Source organism: Chiloscyllium plagiosum, chromosome 28 (assembly GCF_004010195.1).
Source record: "Chiloscyllium plagiosum isolate BGI_BamShark_2017 chromosome 28, ASM401019v2, whole genome shotgun sequence".
Taxonomy (NCBI): Eukaryota; Metazoa; Chordata; class Chondrichthyes; order Orectolobiformes; family Hemiscylliidae; genus Chiloscyllium; species Chiloscyllium plagiosum.
The window spans coordinates 14,604,757-14,623,654 of NC_057737.1; the positions used below are offsets into that span (position 1 = coordinate 14,604,757).

The following is an 18,898-nucleotide window of genomic DNA, read 5'->3' on the forward strand; positions in this document are numbered from 1 at the left end:
CTTCCTGACCTCTCCGCCCCCACCCCACTCCGGCCTATCACCCTCACCTCGACCTCCCTCCACCTATCGCATTTCGAAATCCCCTCCCCCTAGTCCCTCCTCCCTACCTTTTACCTTAGCCTGCTGGACACACTTTCCTCATTCCTGAAGAAGGGCTTATGCCCGAAACGTCGATTCTCCTGTTCCTTGGTTGCTGCCTGACCTGCTGCGCTTTTCCAGCAACACATTTTCAGCTCTGATCTCCAGCATCTGCAGCCCTCACTTTCTCTCAATGTACACCACATGGGTCATGCTTTTCAAATGACCTGTCTACAACTGCATCTTGCAAGTTTATCAATGCTGTAGCCTCTGTCTATCCTTCCAAGCCCTGGACCAGATTCTTAACAAATATACCACTCTATCAAGACTTCCACAATTTTAATTCTCTGGCATTTTCATCATATGTTTAATTTGCCTGTCCAGTCTAGACCATGTTAGGGCACCAATTGAAAAAATTATATTTTGCTTCAGTAAGCATAGTGGCAGTCTCTTTGATTAGAATGTTCCAGAATTTAAACGTGCATTATTCAGGCTGATTATGAGAAAATAGTGAAGCAGAAGGGGAGGAAAGGAAGAAGGGAGCTTCCCCGCCCCCTCCCCTTCACGAATAAGAAATAATAACAAAGAACTGCGAAATCTTAAGCATAAGTTGCTGGAGACACTCAGTAGATCTGGCAGCATTTGTAGAGGGAAGAAACAGGATCAACGTTTCAACATGAGACATAATGCATACGGATATGTTGGAAGTGCTTGGGACATGTTGCAATGAGACTGACTCAGTCAAGTTGATACATCTGGTGACAGGTGACTGGGCGTTGACCTTTGGGGGAGGAGACCCGGAAGTAGTTGCTGGTTGACAAGGAGCCGGATCAAGATGGCGCTGCGTCCAGGCGGTGGCGGTGGTGGCAGTAGCAGCAGCGGCGGCGGCAATGGCAGCGGGTAAGCGCCGAAACATGGAGTTTTCACTTTTCTGTATTGGTGTAAGATTGTGAGTGATAAATTAGATCGGGTGATGGTTTACCGTTGTGTGGGCGGCCGCCTCTCTGTCTTTAAGATGATGCTGGGGAAATGGGGTTAGTCTGGGTCAGTGACCAAGACACTCTCTCTCTTTGATATTTACCCTCTGATGGCCTAGATACCGCCGGGAGACTCTTACCTTTGTTTGCCTGATCTTTTAAATTTCCTTTTTCCTTCGAGTCGACTGTTCCCTTTTGTAAACGAGTAAAATCCGATCTCCGCAAGAATTGTTTTTTCTTACATTTCAAACTTTCTTCTCTCTCTCTCTCATCCCTTCCCATCCACTTTAATGTTGTTGTGTTGAGAGGTTTCTTTTATTTTAAAAAAAAAATTGGGTGGATTGTGGCTGAATGGAAGTACACCCTTTCCCCTTATTTTGAAGCTGTGGAGTTCTGCTATCTGAATTGAACGGGAAGCTGCACACTGAATAATTGATGTTCCAGAAGGAGATTGTGCTTCATCTATCTTTCATCTCACCCTATCACTTTTCATCCGGCGCAACGAATTTAGGTGGACGTTTCTTGATCGAATTCGATCTTTAGAAAAAATGTGAATTGTAATTTTGTCGTGTCGTTGGGCAATAAAAGAATTAATAAACTCCCTTAATGTAGCTGCAGTGATGTTTGCAGCTTGCCAGTAAAAAAGACTCGGGGGTAATCCAGCTTTGATGTTGTTTCACTCCCCAGAGAGTGAGTAGAGAAAAAGCTACGCTACTTGTTCTCAGCAGATTTTTTTAAGATTAGATTCCCTACAGTATGGAAACAGGCCCTTCAGCCCAACAAGTCCAAACCGACCCTCTGAAGAATAGCCCACCCAGACCCATTCCACGTATTCACCCCTGACTATGGGCAATTTAGCATGACCAATTCACCTAACCTGCACATCTTTGGATTGTGGGAGGAAACCCATGCAGACACTGGGAGAATGTGCAAACTCCACACAGTCAGTTACCCAAGGCAGGGATCGAACCTGGGTCCCTGGAGCTGTGAGGCAGCAGTGCTAACCACTGAGTCCACCTAGGTGTATCTTATTTTTAATTTTGGATACACCTGGAATTGAAAAAAGTTAATTTTGCTGGCTTTTTGGTCTCTGCCATGTATTCCATTTTGTTGTGTCAGTAAATATTAAAAAAAAATTAACAGGACAAGAATTTGTAAGTTGAGATACATTGAAGGCTGTTTTATATTGCTGACCATTTTGGATTGATACAATGGTGCCAAACTGTTTAGCACAGTAATTATGGCTTTGAATAATTACCCACTTACCACTAGTTCCAGAAAAAAAAGGACTGCTGAGTAACTGCAGTAGATTCCAAAATTGACCTAATAATCTTATCATGATTGAATACTTGATTTTGTTCTTGCCTTCCCCCCCCCTACAGATGTATGATGATTCCATATGTACTTTGTTATACTTGTGAATCAAGTGGATGAATTTTGCTAGCTTAACTTCACAACACAATGAAATTTGACGAATATTTGATTGAAAGACTTGCTAAACATTCTGTCACTTACTCAATATATTTAATATTTTAAGAATTCTTGTTAAATGTGACTATTATTTAAGGGACAGGACTGGCAGCTTAATTTTCTGGTTATAGATGCTATAGGAATGATAGAAAGGGGGTGGCAAGAGAACAGGGGGAATAGTGTTTTTGGTTAAGGAGAACATTACATTTGTGCTTGGGAAGGATATTCCTGGGAGAACATCCAGTGAAGTTTTATAGGTGGAACTGAGAAATAAGAAAGGGATGATTATTTATTTGGTGTTGTCCTATAGGCCCCTAATAGTCAGTGGGAAATCGAGAAGCAAACATGTAAGGAAATCTCATATCTATAAAGTAGGATTGTAATGGTAGGGGATTTTAACTTTGCAAACATAGACTGGGACTGCCATAGTGTTAAGGGTTTGGATGGAGAAGAATTTAAGTGCTGCAAGAACATTTTATTATTTAATTATTTTGATGTACCTACTACAGAAGGAGCAAGACCTGACCTCCTCTTGGGAAATAAGGCAGGGCAAGTGACTGAGGTGTCATGGGGGAGTACTTTGGACTCATTGATCACAATTCTATTAGTTTTCAAATAGTAATGTAAAAGGATAAACCTGATCTAAAAGTTAAAGTTTTAAATTGGAGTAAGGCCAATTTTTTGACAATATTAGGCAGGCACTTGCAAAAGTTGACTGGGGGAGCCTGTGTTTAGGTAAAGGGACAGTTGGGAAGTGGGAGGCTTTAAAAAATGAGATAATGAGAGTTCAGAGTGTTCCTGTTAGAGCGACGGGCAAGACTGCCAGGTGTTGTGGATGTTGGATGACTAGGAAAATTGAGGCTCTGTTCAAGGAAAAGGAGGACGTATAAATATCTAGGATTGAGTGAATCTCTTCAGAAGTATTAAGGCAGTAGGAGTATATTTAAGTGGGAAATCAGGAGGGCAAATGGGAGACATGAGATAGATTTGGTAAATCGGGTTGAGGAGAATCCAAAGATTCAGCAAATTCATAAGGGAAAAAAGTAACTAGGGAAAGAAAGGTGACCCTTTAAAGATCAATAAGGCCATCTGTGTGGAACCACAGGATATGAGTGAGATACGAAATGAATATGTCACTTCACTATTTACTGTGGAGAAGGACATGGAAATCAGGGAACTTGGAGAAATCAATAGTGATATCATGAAAAGTGTCCATATTACAAAAGAGGAGGTGCTGGACATCTTGAACCGAGTAAAGGTTGATAAATCCCCGGGACCTGGTAGGTATTTCCTATAACTATGGAAAGCTAGGGAAGCGATTGCTGGGCCACCTTGCTGAAATATTTATATCATCGACAGCCACGGGTGAGGTCCCAGAAGACTGCAGGGTGGCTAATGTGGTGTTATTATTTAAGAAAGGTGTCAAGGAAAAGCCAGGGAACTATAGACTGGTGAGCCTGACATCTATGGGTAAGTTGTTGGAAGAAATTCTGAGGGAAAGACTTTACATGCATTTGGAAAGGCAAGGACTGTTTAGGGCTAGTCAACATGGCTTTGTGTATTAAATCGTGGCTTCTAACTTGATTGAGTTTTTTTGAAGAAGTGACAAATAAAGACTGAAGACAGTGGTAGATGTTCTCTATATGGACTTCAGCAAGGTGTTTAACAAAGTTCAGCAAGGTAGACTGGTTAGCAAGGTTAGGCTTAAAGGTAGAAGACAGATGATGGTTGTAGAGGATTGCTTTTCTGCCTAGTGACCTGTGACCAGTAGTGTGCTTCAACGATTGGTGCTAGGTCCACTGCTTTTCGTCATTTATATAAATGGTTTGGATGTGAATATAGGAGATATGGTTAGGAAGTTTGCAGATGGGACCAAAATTGTTGGTGATGGTGGACAGTGAAGAAGGTGGCTACCTCGGAGTATAATGGGACCTTGATCAGATGGACGAATGGGCTAATATGTGGCAGATGGAATTTAATTTAAATAAATGTGACGTGTTTCCTTTTGGTAAAGCAAACCGATGAAGGGCTTTTGCCTGAAATGTCGATTTTGAAGCTCCTTGGATGCTGCCCTGAACTGCTGTGCTCTTCCAGCACCACTAATCCAGAATCTGGTTTCCAGCATCTGCAGTCATTGTTTTTACCAAGGCAGGACTTGTACAGTTAATGGTAATTCTCTGGAGAGTTTTGATAAAGTTTGTGCGAAGATTTGTAGCTCGGGTGCTCGTTGTTGTGGTTCTGTTCGCCGAGCTGGAAGTTTTTGTTGCAAACGTTTCGTCCCCTGGCTAGGTGACATCATCAGTGCTTGGGAGCCTCCTGCGAAGCGCTTCTTTGATGTTTCCTCCGGTGTTTATAGTTTCGGTTGTCAGTTTCAGCTGTCCGCTGTAGTGGTTGGTATATTGGGTCCAGGTCGATGTGTTTGTTGATGGAGTTTGTGGATGAATGCTATGCCTCTAGGAATTCCCTGGCTGTTCTCTGTTTGGCTTGCCCTATGATAGTAGTGTTGTCCCAGTCGAATTCATGTTGCTTGTTGTCTGCGTGTGTGGCTACTAAGGATAGCTGGTCGTGTCGTTTCGTGGCTAGTTGATGTTCATGTATGCGGATTGTTAGCTGTCTTCCTGTTTGTCCTATATAGTGTTTTGTGCAGTCCTTGCATGGTATTTTGTCTTCGACTGGGACAACACTACTATCATAGGGCAAGCCAGACAGAGAACAGCCAGGGAATTCCTAGAGGCATGGCATTCATCCACAAACTCCATCAACAGACATATCGACCTGGACCCAATATACCAACCACGACAGCGGATAGCTGAAACTGACAACCGGAAGCGGCAGGGACAGACCACTATAAACACCGGAGGAAACATCAAAGAAGCGCTTCGCAGGAGGCTCCCAAGCACTGATGATGTCGCCTAGCCCCTAGGGGTGGGAAGATTTGGAGCTGTTCTATTCTATGTTGAGAACATAAGGTTAGATTAGATTAGATTACATTACATTACAGTGTGGAAACAGGCCCTTCGGCCCAACATGTCCACACCGACCCGCCGAAGTGCAACCCACCCAATCCCCTACAGTTACCCCTTACCTAACACTATGGCCAATTCACCTGACCTGCATATCTTTGGACTGTGGGAGGAAACCGGAGCACCCGGAGGAAACCCACGCAGACACTGGAAGAACGTGCAAACTCCACACAGTCAGTCACCTGAGGCGGGAATTGAACCCGGGTCTCCGGCGCTGTGAGGCAGCAGTGCTAACCACTGTGCCACCGTGCCACCCACAGTGCAAGCTCCCGAGGTGGAAGAGGAGGTGTTCGTCCTCCAGTTTGCACGTGGCCTAATGTTGGTGGTGGAGGATGTCCAGGAAGGGCATTTCATTGGGGGAATTAGAGGGGTGGGGTTGAAATGGCTGGCAACTGGGAGGTGGGTTGTTTGGAGAATATGGACCAGAGATGCTCCTGGGACTGAGGAGTGTTGCCAAACAATAAGTGGAGGTGCATAGTTCCTTGAAAGTGGAGTTGTAGGTAGACAGGATGGTGAAGATGGCATTTGGCATGCTTGCCTTCATTGGTCAGTGCATTGAGTATAGGTGTTCGGATGTCATATTGTGGCTGTATGTTGGTGAGGCCACTTTTAGAATACTATGTTTAATTACGGTCTCCCTACTGTAGGAAAGATGTTAAATTTGCAAAGGTTCAGAAAATATTTACAAGGATGTTGCCAGGATTGAGGGGTTTGAGCTATGGAAAGAGGCTGAATAGACTGGGGCTTTTTTTCTCTGGAGCATCAGGGGTGATTTTACAGAGATTTATAAAAACATGAGCATGGATAGGGCGAATAGCCAAGACCTTTTTCCCTGGGTTGTGGGGGGGGGTCCAAAATCTGAGGGCATGGGTTCAAGGTGAGAGGAGAAATATTTAAAAGGGACCTGAGGAACATCTCTTGCACGCAGAGGGTAGTCTGTGGATGGAAAGAGGAGGTGTTGGAGGAGGGTACGATTACAACATTGAAAAGTCATCTGACTCGGTGTGTGAATAGGAAGGGTTTCGAGGGATATGGGCCAAATGCCGACAGCTAGGACTAGATCACTTTAGGATATCTGGTTGGTGTGGACAAGATAGTCTGAAAGGTTTGTTTCTGTTCTGTAAATCTTTGTGACTCTATGATTGTATAATCCCAAGTCTTTCAGTGCATCCCTCAAAGCATCATGATCTTAATTTATAGATTACTGATCTGTACATGATATTACAGTTGTCCTTCTTGTATTGTTCCACAAGCTATATTGAACACTGGCCTATTAAATGAAGGTGTATATATGGCATTTTGTGTTTAAAATAGTAATATTTATATTTCAGCTTGTTCAATCAGTTTGTTAGAAAACATGAAAGCAGTATTTGTTTTATTGGACAACTGTTCATATTTGAAATACATTTCTCCTTCCTACTGGTGAGATTTCCTAAACAAAAGTGCTGAGACTGGAACTTGCATAATAGTCAGGACATCATTCCTCTTCCTAATTTACACAATGCCCCAGTTTAAACAATACTGGAAGTCCTCTTTATGGTGTTGATCTTTTCAGACAATGAACAAAGCAATGCATTGATGTAGGGCAGAACTGACAATATTGTTGAAATGCTATGATCCATGTTAAAAATATCTCATATCGACAATCCTTTAAAATTAGAGCCGAGCAAGGAAAATTGCCCAGACTTTTAGAGCAGTCTAGGTTTTGTTATTATTCATCTTTTGATATTTGTAAAGAAATATGGAGGGATATATGCTGCATTGTAAAACAGCTGCAATTTGAATGGGTTTCCAATTGTAAATTATGTATATCTGACTTGGTCTGTGTAAGGAAGGTGGAATGTTTGTGAATAAGGATTACTACTTAATTATGATGTAAATAAGAATAAGCAAAGACCTGTAAAGCATTTGTGGTTATTATCCTAAGTGTAGCAATGCATTCTTAAACTCTAGCCCACTGCGTTCCATCTGTCTCAAGTAATCTCTTAGCCCATATCCAATCTTATCTCTCTCATCTGGTAAACCAACGATATTTATGATGTTTAATCATTTGTTCAAATTTAATGCAGAGCCGTGCTAATGTCTTAAATAAAATGTAACCAAAAGCAATTGCTATTTGTTTTATTTTATACATATAACCTTAATTTCTGATTTGAGTACTATTTCATTTTTGGTATGTTTTGAACTGCCTTTACTATCATTGAGAATTGAGCCCATTTCTATTCCAATTCTTTTTGCCTAATTTTGGTCTTTGGTGTTAGTACTTAATGGGCAACAAAATAAACGAGGCTCTAAAACTTAGTGTTATGGTGCTTAAGGAGCAACTTGAATTCATGATTTTAACACAGCTGATTAGTGTCTCACCAATGTTACCTGCCCCAAAACAAATACTTTTTAAAATTGTTAACATGATACAAGGTGGCAATGTGACAAAATGACCATAGGAGCTGCTTGGATGGATATAGTAATGGGGTGAATATTGAAATTACTCAATAAAACTGCTCAGTTGGTAAGAAAAAATACATTCAAGACAGATATTGTATATAAAATCAAAAATTGCTGGATAAACTCACATCAGGCAGCATCTGTGGAGAGAAACTGAGTTAATATTTCAAGTCGGGGTGACCCTTCATAAATAAGATGTTCATTTTATTACTTTCCCCACAGATGCCACCTACCTGTTGAGTTTTTCCAGCATTTTCAGTATTTATTTTAGAATACCAGCATCAGCAATATTTATGAGTGAGTTTTTTTTTGTAACAATTCTCTCAATTTAAAGCTTTGACAATTTGTGGAACCATCCACTGCAATTTTTCAATGCTTGAGAAGCACTCTTTAAGCCAAGAGATACCCTACAGTTGTAATTTTATTTTTGTATTCAATGATGGAAGTAATATTTCATGTTTTCTATGAGTCTAGGATGATAGCTAAATTATATCTTGACTTCTGGATTTGATAGTTGATAGAATGTCAGCTGTTCTGAGTATTTCTGGTGAACCAAAGAAAGAGATAGTCACTGAGCATTTATGTCTGTGGTGTTGACCTCACACATGTCCCAATGCATTTCATAGAATCCCTACACCATGGAAACAGGCCCTCCGAAGAGTATCCCACCCAAACCCATTCCCCATTTCTCTACATTTACCTCTAACCTACACATCCCTGAACACTATGGGCAATTTAGCATGGCCAATTCACCTAACTTCCACATCTTGGATTATGGGAGGAAACCAGAGCACCCAGAGGAAGCCTACACACACATGGGGAAAGCGTGCAAACTCCACAGACAGTGGCCTGAGGCCAGAATCAAACCCGTGTCCCTGGTGCTGTGAGGCCATAGTGCTAACCACTGAGCCACTGTGCGGCCCCAAAATGTGTCCCTTGAAAAGACAGTACCATCATTAAGACAGTGTTGTATGGCCTAGCTGCATAGTGATCTTGTAATTTTTCCCTCCGGTCTTTTAGATGCTGATCTCTCTCTTTTCCAGTTAGGACTGCTTTCTGGTTCATGGTTGAATGTGGGAATTCACTACTTTTTTTAGTGCATGGGGCAATGAGGTTTGTGCTTGTGTTAGTCCTGCTTCTTTATCTCAGGTTATTATTACAAATGGTGATGTATCTAGACAGGTTAGTCTAAATGGTGTTGGTTGGAGACTAGTATCTAACTGAAATTGAGCACTTTTTGGTGCACTTTATGAAAATATTTAATACTAGAACCACCAGAAGTGAGGTTTAGAGGAAACTATTGAATGGAAAGAATAAAGTGTTCAAGGAGGAATCTGCTGCTAAATTTTTGTCACCATGTTTTCAATGCATTTGATTAATATTGGTGTCAAATATAGTGATTAGTGGGGTTGGGATGGGTTTATGTAACAGATCTCTGTGACTTAAAAGTAAGAAACATGGGAATAATCAGCCATTGGTTTTAGAAGTAAGTCTTTCACAAATTTAAAATGGTTCATAGCCAATGCATTACTTCGAAACACTGTAGACAGCAAGGTCTCTTGCTCACGACAACAAGGTAATTTTACCTTGTGACTAAAATACTAAATAATGATGTTAGCCCAGGGATAGTTATGGCATTGAAAATGGAGATAATTTATCATATTTCCTTCAATGGTGGCATGGGATTTTTTTGCTTATTGATCTGTGAAGGCAGAAGGACCATTTCATATTTTATCTGAAAGATAACACCTCTGACAATGCAACACTCTAGTTGGTACAGTGTGTAAGTCAAAATGAGGATATTAAATCATTGGAGTAGGGCTTGAACCCAACGCTTTTTGATTTAGAATTGAAAATGCTCCTACTGAGCCCGCACTAGTGCACTTACCCTCTTTCAAGCTGTTATGAGTCACATTACATGAGTAACCTTGTTGCTGCATTTTTGTAGCTTACGTACCTCTTTCGGTATTAAATTCAATGGTTGATTATCCTTAAAAATGTAAGTCTAGGATGTCCTGATGGATTCTCAAGTATGAGTCACAATGTATTCTACTGCAGAATAGCTTATAGATGTACGTGGAAAAACCTGCTTCATTGTGTTTGCCAGTAATATTGTCTTCCCAGAGCCAATGCTATCATTCTGCAGGTTTGGTCCTTGAAACTATCCATTACTGATATGAGTGAACTCGATAGTTTTCTTGTTCCAAACATGCTGTCCTAATGCAGTAGTATTAAGAATCTTCTGTCGGAAATGTGTGTTTGGGTCGTACAAAGTAATAAATGTTGTTATTTATGAGACATTAAATCCTTCAGTCCTGAAGTAATTAAATCCTTCTGAAGATATGGCAAACTCTTGGGATGGTGGGAGCATTTGCTCCGTGTATCCAGATGTGAATATGGATATGAACATGAATAAATGTATCACTGAAGTATCTTTCTCTCCTCCATAGCCTCACAAATAATAAATTGCTAAGTAAGAGATGGCTGGCTCGCAGTTCACAGTGTTATGCTATGATTAATTCATACATGTTACAGTTAGTAGTGAAAAATGTGCAGGTCCTTTGTCCTGTGGTCTTGCCTTGAGGTATTAGTGAAACTTTTCTAATGATCTGGTTGAGATCAGGATTTATAATGTGGTGATACCCTAGAAAGTTTTCCTTGACCGTAAAACATTAAAGCGTAAGACAAAGCTTCAGTGGTTTCAAAGTAAGGCTTTAGTACAGATCCCAGTGCTGCACAGATGTTCAAGACATTTAAGTACATTACTTTATAAAATAGACTACTACGGAGCACCATACATGGAAGGTGTGACCTTTTATGGTGGGCATTATCCTTACTGCTACCTAAAAAGGAGCAAAAGGATTGAGTTTTTCATGATATCAAATTCTGGCATCTGGAACATCAATATAACAAGTAACTTGTTAAGAAAATGATTCGTACTTTTCTGATTTTCTCTGTCATTTATTCGTTGGTATCAACATAATACAGGAGGGGATGAAATTAGAAATTTCTATGGGCACTGAAAGATAAGTAGGCGAGGTTCCAGACTCCATTTTCAAAAAAGGAATACAACAATCACCATCCCAAACGAGGAACCTTCATAGCCCTTTCCACAGAGTTGGTAACTTTGTGTAGAATTGTTGCATGTTGCAACATAGCAACAGCCCAGTCTGGCCATCGTATCTATTTTGCCATTTCTGTCCTTCCTCTGAATGTCCCTCCTGCCCATATCTTTTATTATTATTCTCTCTCAAACACCTAGTATCATTTTAAAACTATATAAGGACACTATTTCAATCCTGGTAATAAAGACTTTTCTCTCATTGGAATATAGGTTGCAGGGACATCAGTTTAAGCTCTTGCCAGTGAAAATCTGTTTTGCTAATTTTATTTTTTTCTACTTTGGTTACAGCTTCATGTTCCCAGTATCAGGGGGATTAGTTCCTCCCCAAGGTATGTATGGCAATATTGCAGTTCTACCATGCATATCTTGATTCATTTGTGTTCTTGCACCATTTGTGATTCATTACATGCGATGTAATAACAATAATCTTTAATCATGTGTTGCCAAGGCCTAATTTTGCATGAGTTTCTTTGGAACATATCATTGTAAGTTTCAAATGAGCTGTATTGAATTTAGCGTACAAAATATGAAATGTTAAAAAAAAATTAAGTGCTTGTAAATGTTCTAATGACGATGACACCTGTGCCTCTCTATATCTGAACTGTCATTTATCCAGTAGATTTAAAAGTATATGTACATCTGCTGTTGATTGTACTTTCTGTAATGAGTGAATGAAGCCATCTTAATCCTTCTCCTCTCACTTTTAAAAATAGTTAAAACGTCAGACCTCCTTTTGATGTCATTCTTGTTTCTCTTTCTTCACTCCCCCCTTCTCTCCCTCTAAAAGGTCATCCCCTCCAACCTGAAACTTACAGACACTGGGATATTAAGTTCGCTGTGGACATTCAGAAAGCCTGATGCACTTTGGGACTTCTCCCAAGTTCACAGCTGGCCACAGTCTCCATACACAGATTGAATCCTCCATAAGCTGATACCTACAATTGTATTCACAATTGCTCTTGGGTTAGCGTAACTCTGTCTAATGATTTAACTTTGAATTGTAGCAAATCACTTTTTATTAAATACATACTTACCTCATGACCTGAGTGAAACCCACAGCACTAGACCACAGTGTATAATTATCTAAAAATGCTTGTTCCAATTTATCCATCAGTACATAATATGCCAGAGAGTGAAGGTAACCAGGATGCAAAACAGCAGACTAATTAAATCTGAAATTCACGCTGACTGGGTTGGCTGTGTCCATAATTCTTTGAACTCTTCTCAACAAGCTCATGAAATCAGTTATTTATGCTTTATATGGAAGATGAAGCATATAAAATCTTAATAGACTGAAGAAAAAAATCCTGTAATTATAAGGATTCTTTTTATATTGAAACTATCCTAATGAAGATGACTTCTATCAAATCAGATCAGGTCAGGTTGAAGCTGCAGCAGATGATGTGTTAATGAGATTGGAATGGCGATATTTGTTCATAATTCTCCATATTGGACAGGTTTTTAGTATGCCACAGAAGGAAACCATTTATTTCATCATGTCTGTGCAGGATCATGGAACTTTCTAAAATCCCATTCCTGCATTTTTCTAATGTCTTTATATTGCTATTTTTCAATTATTTGGATCACTTTCAAAAACTATTTTGTTTTTGCTTTCCTCGGTGCTGCTTGTAGGGCATTGCTGTTGTAAAATCACTTTTTTCTAATGTTTTGCTTGGTGTACTTAAAGTTTTGCTTTCCACTTAACTGTTTACTAAACAGTGAAAAAAAGTTTTCTCAATACACACGATAAAGCTTGATATTGCTTTAAACACCTCTGTTCCTTGCTCTTTCCTGGTGTCTATTCAGTTAGTTTCCTATTCTCCTCATAGCCTTAAAAAAACATTTTGAAGTTAGTGACTGATTCTAGATACTGTATTGTAATTACAGCCTAACTGATAATTTGTAGAAAGTCATTTTAAGACCTTGCTTAAAAATACTTACTTGACCAAAGTTTTGGCTCCCATCTAATATCTCCTCCTTTAACTTTGTCAGTTTTTATTTTAACATAGATTTGTGAAGTGCTTTAGAATTTTTTTTTGCTTTGCTGCTCTAAGAATGCAAGTTTTGAATGTTTGCTTTTTGCTATTTGTTAAATTATGGTTCTGTATAATTATTGTTGCAGGTGAATCTCATTTTATAATATGTCTGAACAGGTTATTATTTGTAGAAAAATATCTCCAAATCTAAGCCATCCTACTTTCTAATCCTTGTAAAATTTAATTGTTTTCACTGCTTTTTCTCTCATCCCATTTACTCTTCTCAAAGTGTATCATCTTACATTTGTGTTCTCAACCAATAGTTATCCTTCTGAAGTTCAGTCAGTCATCTCACACTACTTTTGTGTCGTAAGCAAATTCTGAGATCCACCTCAATCCATTTTCAGATATCTGATTGACATCATTATTTAACTAATGGCCTATAAACAATTAACCATTAATCTGTTTTTAATCCTTTTGCCAACCTCCTATCCAACCTAAATAAAATTGTCAGTGAATTGAATTCATAAAGCAAGGCATGCTGAAGATCCCTTATATGGAGATAGCAGACTGCATTTGGGCAAGCAGGAAAATTGCTTTTGAGTCGAACATTTATACTAAACAAGTTGGCAAGATTTGGAGATGCCGGTGTTGGACTGGGGTGTACAAAGTTAAAAATCACACAACATTAGGTTATAGTCCAACAGGTTTAATTGGAAGCACTAGTTTTCAGAGCACTGCTCCTTCATCAGGTGGTTGTGGAGTACACCATTGTAAGACACAGAATTTATAGCAAAAGTTTACAGTGTGATGTAACTGAAATTATACATTGAAAACTACCTTGATTGTTTGTTAAGTCTCTCATCTGTTGGAATGACCATGTTAGTTTCTCTTCTTTCATATGTAAATCACAAAATGTTTTTTAAAAGTTACATTCTCAGGTTAACTTTAACAATTGGTGTCAGCCCAGATAATATGTTTAAGGTGTTAGCCCCCTGTGTGCTGTTGTCTGTACCATGATGTTTAGACTGGATGTAATAGAGTCATAGTCATAGAGATGTACAGCATGGAAACAGACCCTTCGGTCTAACCTGTCTATGCTGATGATATCCCAACCCAATCTAGTCCCACCTGCCAGCACCTGGCCCATATCCCTCCAAACCCTTCCTATTCATATCCCATCCAAATGCCTCTTAAATGTTGCAATTGTACCAGCCTCCACCACATCCTCTGACATTTCATTCCATACACCTACCACCCTCTGCGTGAATAAGTTGCCCCTTAGGTCTCGTTTATATCTTTCCCCTCTCACCCTAAACCTATGCCCTCTAGTTCTGGATTCCCCGACCCCAGGGAAAAGACTTTGCCTATTTATCCTATCCATGCCCCTCATAATTTTGTAAACCTCTATAAGGTCACCCCTCAGCCTCCGACGCTCCAGGGAAAACAGCCCCAGCCTGTTCAGCCTCTCCCTGTAGTTCAGATCCTCCAACCCTGGCAACATCCTTGTAAATCTTTTCTGAACCCTTTCAAGTTTCATAACCTCTTTCTGATAGGAAGGGGACCAGAATTGCACGCAATATTCCAACAGTGGCCTAACCAGTGTCCTGTACAGCCGCAACATGACCTCCCAACTCCTGTACTCAATACTCTGAGCAATAAAGGAAAGCATACCAAATGCCTTCTTCACTATCCTATCTACCTACGACTCCACTTTCAAGGACCTATGAACCTGAACTCCAAGATCTCTTTGTTCAGCAACACTCCCTAGGACCTTACCATTAAGTGTATAAGTCCTGCTAAGAGTTGCTTTCCCAAAATGCAGCACCATGCATTTATCTGAATTAAACTCCATCTGTCACTCCTCAGCCCATTGGTCCAGATCTTGTTGTAATCTGAGGTAACCCTCTTCGCTGTCCACTACACCTCCAACTTTGGTGTCATCTGCAAACGTACTACTGTACCTCTTAAACTCGCATCCAAATCATTTATGTAAATGACAAAAAGTAGAGGACCCAGCACTGATCCTTGTGGCACTCCACTGGACACAGGCCTCCAGTCTGAAAAACAACCCGACACCACCACCCTCTGTCTTCTACATTTGAGTCAGTTCTGTATCCAAATGGCTAGTTCTCCCTGTATTCCATGAGATCTAACCTTGCTAACCAGTCTCCTATGGGGAACCTTGTTGAACGCCTTACTTAAGTCCATATCTCTAACTCATTTTTTAAATTAGATCAGTCTAAACATTATGGCACAGACAGCAGCACACAGGGGGCTAACACCTTCAACACATTATCTGGGCAGACACCGATTGTTAAAGTTAACCTGAGAATGTAACCTTTAAAAAAAAAAGTTTTGATTTACATATGAAAGAAGTGATACTAACATGGTCATTCTAACAGATGAGAGACTTAACAAACAATCAAGATATTTTTCAAAGTATAATTTCAATTATATCACACTGTAATCTTTTGCTATAAATTCTGTGTCTTACAATTGTGTACTCCACAACCACCTGATGAAGGAGCAGTGCTCTGAAAACTAGTGCTTCCAATTAAACCTGTTGGGCTATAACGTGGTGTTGTGATTTTTAAGTTGGCAAGGGCTGACTACATGCAGGGCATTGCAAACATTGGCTGTATACACATTTTAATATACAAAAGTCACAAAAGAAAGAAAATTTCCACTCTGTGGTCTGTGACACCTGACTAGCTGATGCTGTTTTTCTACGAATTTATTCTGTTCAAAATCACAAAAAATTCTATTTTTATCACACCAATGTTTAGTATTCCTGTTTTAACAGAATAGTCATTGTGGCTTTTATTCGAAAGCGCCATGATACAGGACTGTCTAGTTCATTATTTGCTCTTCAATTATTTTACAATTTATGGAAATCATGCCCATTGCAACTCCTGAATGAAATTTGCAATTCCAAATAACAAAGACTGACATAAACATGTTTTAACCATTTCCAGGTTTATACTGCCCATAAATATTTATGTTTAATATTAATGTTCCTGCAAATGCTTCCTGATCTAATGCCTCAAACAGTGTAGTGTTGCCTGTAATTCAGACAAATGGTGATTTGCTCTATAAAGGAAATTGTTTCAACACTATAAAGGAAATTTTAAGAAACTGAATTGACAAATAAATATATCTGGGTATTCAATTTAAGTCTGAGGCAGCTCCATTATTTTCTTGGAAATAATAATTGTTTTACTTTCATTCCTGTATTGTAGTGACTACCAAAAATTACTTTTTAAAAGAATTGTTTCAGTAATTAATTATTAACCAGATCCTTTACCCTGACATCTACATTGTGTAGTTGTATTCTAATTCAGTCAGTTGCATTTTAAACAAAATGTTTTCCATCCTTTCTCTCTCACTCAAGGTTCTTACTCTGTGTGGGGAATAGCTCCATTCTGAGGTCAAGTAATGATTGCCCCACAAATAGGCTGCAGCATCATCACTAAGACAATTATCTGTATGCTTGCACTTTCTGCCTGGAGCTGTTGAAACACAATTGGCAGCACAAATGCTGAGAAACCACCCAACCAAAGATACTCGAGCTAACTAGAATACCCAGTGAGACTAGATAGCTCAGGATAGGGAATGAGTTTCAAGACATTTTGTGTACGTTGTAGTCCATACCCTCCATCCTTCTTTCTGCCAAATTTCCATAGGATTCATGAAATTTTAATTGTTTCCTTTTAGCACAGAAAAAATCAAAAAGTAACCTTTCAACAGAACCACTTCTCGTATTGTGCACTTCTAGTTCCCTATCTGTGCTCTCTTCATCTGAGCTAACATTTCATTGCAGTAATATTTAAAGTGAATTGCACTGAAGCGACACGCGGGGAGATTTTTTTTTATCAGTTCAAGTGTTTGTTACCATTGATGCTATGGAAGTATAATGTAGTCAGCACCATGGATCTTGGGCACAGGGTATCCATGTTGAATTCTTATTCTGGTGAAAAAGGACAAAGCTTGAGATTTATTCAAAACATACAATATCTGCAAAGCTATGCTAGTTGCACATCTCTTTTTACCTATTTTCGACACGTGATCTAAATTCTGTTTTGCCCCAGCTCCTTTTTCTGTCATATTCTCTTTTCTCTAAGATACTACCTCTTTGAAGAAGTGGTGTCTAATTATCCTGAAGTACCTCATTTGTGTGATTTGGAGATGCCGGTGTTGGACTGGGGTGTACAAAGTTAAAAATCTCACAACACCAGGCTATAGTCCAACAGGTTTAATTGGAAGCACACTAGCATTCGGAGTGCCATTCCTTCATAACAATCGCCTGATGAAGGAACGGTGCTCTGAAAGCTAGTGTGCTTCCAGTTAAACCTGTTGGACTATAATCTGGTGTTGTGTGATTTTTAACTCATTTGTGTGGCCATTCTTCAAGCTTGTGCACAAATAATGAGGTGACAAGAGTATGCTATTAATTAATTAAGGCATCTGTGCCATTTCAATCCAACCCTTGCAGAATTTTGCTGTGGTGCTTCTGGATGGTGATTGGTTTTAGAAGTCCTGGATAGGTTTCTTCATGGATTTTCAAGCCAGTTCTAATATCCTTTCTACACCCCCAACCAAGATCAGTTAATTCAGAAATACACCTACTGTTGATGCAGTGGCAATCCAGTAGCTCAGCACAAACTGGATCAAACATGGTACATTTCTCAGCTATTCTAATTTAATGACTGAGGAGATAGGATAGCTTGAATAGTGGAAGTTCAATCATTTACTCAAATTGGTGTGCCATATTTGTGATGCAGCCTAACTCAGATGAGATCAATCATGACTTCTCTCAAGAAAGGTGTTTAATATTCTCATTGCAGAATTAAATTCTGTGGTGTGCTTATTTGTAAAATGTGCCCTTGTGTGTTTAGCAGAAAATGCAAAGGTATTGTTTTCTCAAATTACATGTGAACATATTGTGTGATTATTACTCATTTTAAATCGGAAAAGTGAGGAATATAATTGACAAGCTAATTATTGTCCACTATTCAACTGTTCTTTATTTGTTAAATTTTCGTTGGATTGTTTAACAGTCAGTGACTGTTAGTGCACAGCAGAACAGATGCATTTATCTTTCATTATGCCAATATTTGAGGTACTGGTAGGCACGAGGGGAGGAGCAGGGATGAATGGCAAGGAATATTGAATGAAATCATACATTTTGTATTTTGAATGCTACTGTGAACGTGGCATAAAAATACTTTCAAAAACAGGTACCTGCAAAAATAATGCTTATTGACATTCTAACCTGCATTTTGACAGATACCACCTACTCAATTAAATTCTAGGCCCATGCAAATTATAATCGATGGAAAGTCTTCAATGCACTCAGTCTTTAAACAACTTCTAAAAATACAAGACATTTAGGTTAGTAGGTGAAGGAAACTGATTTTGTGGAATGGGTGTGTTCTTTACCCAGCCTCTGTCGTGTTAGAGAAACTATTCCACCTCTGGGGTTAAGTGTTTGCACGCATCTGTGTCAGAGAACAAATGATTTATCTACTTCTATGAATGCTAGACAAAAACAAATCCATTGGACAAAAGCTGGGTACTGCACCAGGTAATATCACCTGATAAGAAGGAGATATTGTCTGTACTTGATAAGGTTAAGACTAGATGTGCATCCAACAATACCAAAGGGAAGTGCATGTGGAAATTGCAGCGGCAGGGCTATAGTTTTCCAGTTTCCCATAGACTTTGGAGGTGTCAGAGGACTGGAGAATTGTTACGCCCTTGTTCAAAACTTGATGTAAACATAAACTGAGCAACTACAGACCG

The 18,898-nt window shown here is 39.4% G+C and overlaps 1 protein-coding gene across 9 annotated transcripts in view; it reads left to right on the forward strand.

The window, feature by feature from the left end:
* The first annotated feature begins 886 nt into the window (after positions 1 to 886).
* Positions 887 to 18,898, forward strand: part of synrg (synergin, gamma) — a 120,182-nt gene continuing 102,170 nt past the window's right edge. For 6 of the 9 annotated variants that reach the window (XM_043718367.1, XM_043718369.1, XM_043718368.1 and 3 more), the window contains exons 1-2: positions 899 to 978; positions 11,406 to 11,446. In XM_043718367.1, coding sequence (XP_043574302.1) covers positions 914 to 978; positions 11,406 to 11,446 — 106 coding nt within the window. In that variant the 5' untranslated portion in view covers positions 899 to 913. Of the gene's footprint in view, positions 979 to 11,405; positions 11,447 to 18,898 lie in introns of all 9 variants that reach the window. The other 3 variants (XM_043718375.1, XM_043718376.1, XM_043718373.1) reach the window with 2 other exon arrangements.